Consider the following 4,701-nt stretch of genomic DNA (forward strand, 5'->3'; position numbering starts at 1 on the left):
GCATGATGCTCAGCATCTCCAGCAGGATGCTGAATAACCTTGACTGCCCATTAAGTGTAAAGGGAATTGAGGATTCTCATAATACTTAGCTCTTATACAGTGCCTTATGAGATTGACCCATTATATTGTAAACTCCTTGGGGCAGGGAATGAGTCTTTATGCTTCTAAAGTGCCAAGTATGTCTGGCTCTATGTAGATTTCTCAGATTATTAAGAAAGAAATAGGTCAGAAAGCACCTCAGTAGGATACCACGAAAATGGACCCCAGCTCACCAAAGCAATTTAGCGCGATAACGGGACTCCGTGGGACATGGCTGGATCGCTTTGCTGAATCAGAGCCTGAATCTTCCTCCTGCCAAGGCAGCACTTGGAGCACCACTCCTAAATGTGGTAGTAATTCTAGAAGCCCTAAGGAAAGTCAGAATAACACCACTGATTTTATAAATAAGGATCTTTATTTAGAATATTGTTGAAAACATTCTGGGCAACCACATTGTATAAATATATAAAGTTAAAGTTTGGCACAACAAACCAAGCAACATTAAATATTTAATTTCTTTTTTTGTATTTTTGTTTGGGGTGGGTTTTTTTGCAAAGCAACTCTTATTTACAATTATACAAAAAAGTATTATAAAAAATGGTCCACAACCTTATTTTGGGCAGGATTGGGGGTAACAGTAAGGATGTCTCATGTCATTACTCCTGACTCGTTTTCTTCTTTTCAAAAGTGTTACCAGAACTCAAAAGCCAGGTTCCCATTCCCCAAAGCACAGATTATAAACATTGGCCATCTTGTGCTATGCAATTTTACCTCTAGACATATTAAATAGCTTTAGTTCAACAACCAATAAATAATTAAGTGTATTTTGAAGTAATATAGGCTTGAAAAATTATATATTTGAAGGAATTTTCAGAGATATTTTAGTACTGGAAAAAGAAATACTTAAGTCTTTTCAAGGCAGGTCTTTGAGCTTGCAGCATATAGCAGTTTGTGTTTGCACAACAAAGCAGCTGGACCTGGCTTTATAACACCTGGTAGATGGGATTGCTGCTGCTGGTGTCCTGGGGAATCTGGGTGCAGTTGGTAGGTGAGGGAATTTGGGCTCCACTCTCACTCAGGGTAGCTCCTTCTTGGGGCGAGCACGGGTTGCCCTCAGCTCCACCTTCCACTGTGGGCAGCACTGGGCAGGTGGAGTTATCTGTGGAAATCCTCTCCACAATGCTTGATAGACAGTCCAGGCTGGAGACAACTGAACTCTTCCCATGTTTTGGATCTAAGGATAGAGTTAAAAGGAGATCAATAAACCCAATTAGTAATTAATGCGAAGGGGAAGTAATCTTCCAGAGGACCCAAAAAACCACCAGCCTTGCATGGCTCTGAGCACATAAAGATTCAGTGGAAATGTATGTCAAATAAATATTATTGAACGATGCCAATCCCTAAAAATCAGAGACAATATTAGAACTTGCAAAGTAGTGAAGGGCTCAAGCCACAAAATTTGGATGTGGACTACTACCGGTCTGAGGGAATTTGGAGCCAGGGTTTTGGTTCGATATTGAAATGGGGCTGGTTGCCCTGGATTCAGCTGAGAACTTCTCCGAAGTTTGGATCCAAGGTTTTGGGTGGGTCAGTCTCTGTTGCAAAGCAGTTTAAAATCTGAAGCCTGTTTTCAGAGACGAATATGCATGCCAAAGCACAGTGTAAGGAATATAATTGTTACATGAAATGCATATACAAGATGTCCCCACATTTGCAAACAGAATCATGGAAACAATTGGGGGAGGGGTTGTCCTGTATCAGTGCCCACAACTTGCTGGCTGAGCACAAGTCGTGACAGAAGGGGCAGGGGAAGTTTTCTCTGCTGACAGTCTCCACCTCCACACACTTGTCTTTGGCATTAAGGCAAATACTCACCATTTGGTGATTCTGTGTAGTAGTTGCTGTCATAGCTATTCCTCCTGCGAGAGCTGCAAGAGGGCCCACTGTACTCCATCTGGAAACCAAAAGAATGGACGCATGACACCAGCTCAGAAGCAGAATTTTCACAAAGTCTCCAATTACCATCTAATTTCATATTCCAATCTCTAGTCTGCACCATAGCCCCAGTCCTTGCTGAAATACGGTAAATTTTTAGCTTCCCTGAATTAGGGGAAAAAACCTTTCCGGGAAGATATTAAATCCAGAATATTTTCTATTAATGAATTATTCCAAGGATTTTTTGCCACACATAAAGAAAAATTTGTAACATTGTAATCAATGATTGCTCTGACTCTTTGAATTACAGTACAGAACATTTGGTCCTTGATTTGTTACGGGAGATGGTGGGGAAAGCACTTAATTGTCATAATATTTTAAAAGCGTTTCCCCCATCAGTCATCTTTCTTCTTCACGTTCTTTCCATTATCATTTCATACAGAAAAACAGCCTGCCTGGTATGGTTTATACTTTGATACTTTCACACACAATGACAGAGATCGCACCACCAAAAGAAAAGAGAATGCTGTATTTTGAGGATGTATTTTAGTTCCATATATCTTCCCTCAGTTCTGCTAACTCTATTATCCTCCCAAACATTCAGCTCCAGTAATGACCATCCCCTTCAGGGAATAGTCCTCTGTCCCAGTGGGTCTTAAAGCTTTACTGTGATTCCCATCTCAGAGGTACTCTGTGTTTGAAGAGTGGGGGCCAGGGACAGCTAGGCTGCAGCCCTAGCTGTACAATGAGGTGAAGAGATTCCCCTTGCTCCCCTGCTCCAGGATCAGGAGCTCCCCTCTCTGTGGGTTCCCCTTACAAGGATCAGAGAATGTGGAACCCAAGCAAGACTTCTCCAGAGCTGCACTCAGAGGTGATCAGGAACCCGCAGTACCCCTATCTGCTGCTGCACTATGGTCACAGAGGGAAGCCCTTCCTAAGGGGTGCCCTCATAAGGGCCCCAGCTCTCCTCACTGAAATCAAAGTGTGATAGCACCCACTGTGACGGAGGCCAGAAAACTAGGTCGTATCTCTCACCAGCCCTCCTGTGACTCCCACGTTTATTTCCAATATCCCCTAGCTACTCTGCCCCAGGTCTGTCCTTGCAGGGTTCAGAGATAAGGACAGCAGGCACATCAGAATGGGGATCCCTACCTTTCCTCTCCCAGGGATCAGACACTCCCCTCCCTACACTCACAGGGGTTTCGAAGACGGGCTCCCCGATCAGGGTACGTAAGAGACCGCATCTCCCTTCCCAAGGAGGGGCCAGGATACATAGGAGCCCACTCTCCTCCCAGGGATCAGCGTCTAGGAGGGGACCACATCTCCCACCTCAGGGAGGGGCCAGGATACACAGGAGCCCTCTCCCCGATCAGGGTATAGATGGGGACCTCATCTCCCACCCCAGGGTCCGGGAACACGTTGGGAGTCCCTGTTTCTTTCCCAGGGATCCGGGGGGCGGCTCCTCTCCTTCCTCCCGAGGATCGGGGTCCAGGAGGGGGCCTCATTTCCCATCTCAGGGGCCGAGGGCGCCGGCAGCCTCCCCGCCCCCCCAGCACTCACCATGCCGTCGGAGCAGTTGGAGCGGGGGCTGGAGGCGTCGGACTCGCCGCTGTAGTGCTCCAGCCCCGGGTAGTAGCTGTCCTCCTGCTCCCGCAGCAGCGCCTGCAGGCTCTCGATGTAGCGGATGGCGTTGCGCAGGATCTCCACCTTGGGCAGGCGCTGGTTGGGGTTGGTGGAGGTGCAGCGCTTGAGCGTCTCGAACGCCTCGTTCACCTTGCTGAGCCGCCGCCGCTCCCGCATGGTGGCCGCCTTCCGCCGGTCGGCGTTGGTGGTCTTCCGCTTGCAGGCTTTGCAAGCCCACAGCAGGCAGCGGCCGGCCTGGTGGTGGCCGCTGGGCGCCCTGATGTGCTCGTCCTCGTGGTGGTGCGCGTGGTGGTGGGGGTGCTCCTCCGGCTTCAGCAAGCCACCCACGTGCACCAGCCGCGGGTCCAGGTCCTCGAAGAAGTGCATGTCCGAGGTGTTGAAGCAGGGGTCATCGTAAAAGTCGTCGGCCGCCGAGAAGGAGCAGAGGGAGCCATCCGTTATCTCCATGGGGCCTAGCAAGTCCATGGGGGCAGCAAAGGGTGGGACTGGCTGAGCAGGAATAAAAAGCAGGGGCAGAAGCCACAGGAACCCAGCCGATCGGTGCAAAGCAAACTGCTTTGATCGGGGAGTTTATTTTCCAGCCGCCAGATAAATTTAGTTTAACTGTCCCCCCACCCCCACCCCCACAGACTTTTAATGAAGTCGCTCTCACACCACTGTCTCCAATTAATTGGGAGAGAGACACTTTCCTAGGCTTAGACAAAATAGTTCTTTAGCTTTGGCTGGTGATTGTCTCCCTTCCCCAGTTCAGATCTGCCTTGGCATGACACTGAAATACCCTCCGCCGATGGCCATCCAGATAGCACAATTTGTGACTCTTATTTATCCCAAAGCCTTGCTGGAGGGCGGGTGGGGATTGCTGCAGGGCGAGCTCCCTTTCACCTGCCGGCCAATCCCTTAGCCCCAAGCAGGCAGCGGCTGGGGTCTTGGAGGGGGTGGGCAGGGAAGGGGTCGCGTCTGATTGGAGGGCAGCTGGAGCCCTTGTCAGGCAAAAGTTGTAGGAAACTTTTTGCAAATGTCAAACTGCAGCCAGAAAATAAGCGTCACAGTGGGATCATCTTTATTTTAACTCTTTTCTGCATG

General features: G+C 48.8%; 1 protein-coding gene across 1 annotated transcript; it reads right to left on the bottom strand.

Annotated features, from left to right (window-relative positions):
* Positions 1–439: 439 nt before the first annotated feature.
* On the bottom strand, positions 440–4,467 carry MYOD1 (myogenic differentiation 1). Its single transcript, XM_007057086.3, has 3 exons — positions 3,535–4,467; positions 1,915–1,993; positions 440–1,273 (listed from the first exon to the last, which is right to left on the bottom strand). The coding sequence occupies exons 1-3, from the start codon at positions 4,081–4,083 to the stop codon at positions 1,023–1,025; spliced, it is 879 nt and encodes a 292-aa protein (XP_007057148.2). The 5' UTR covers positions 4,084–4,467; the 3' UTR covers positions 440–1,022.
* Between the last annotated feature and the right edge of the window lie 234 nt (positions 4,468–4,701).

Source organism: Chelonia mydas, chromosome 6, assembly GCF_015237465.2.
Source record: "Chelonia mydas isolate rCheMyd1 chromosome 6, rCheMyd1.pri.v2, whole genome shotgun sequence".
Taxonomy (NCBI): Eukaryota; Metazoa; Chordata; order Testudines; family Cheloniidae; genus Chelonia; species Chelonia mydas.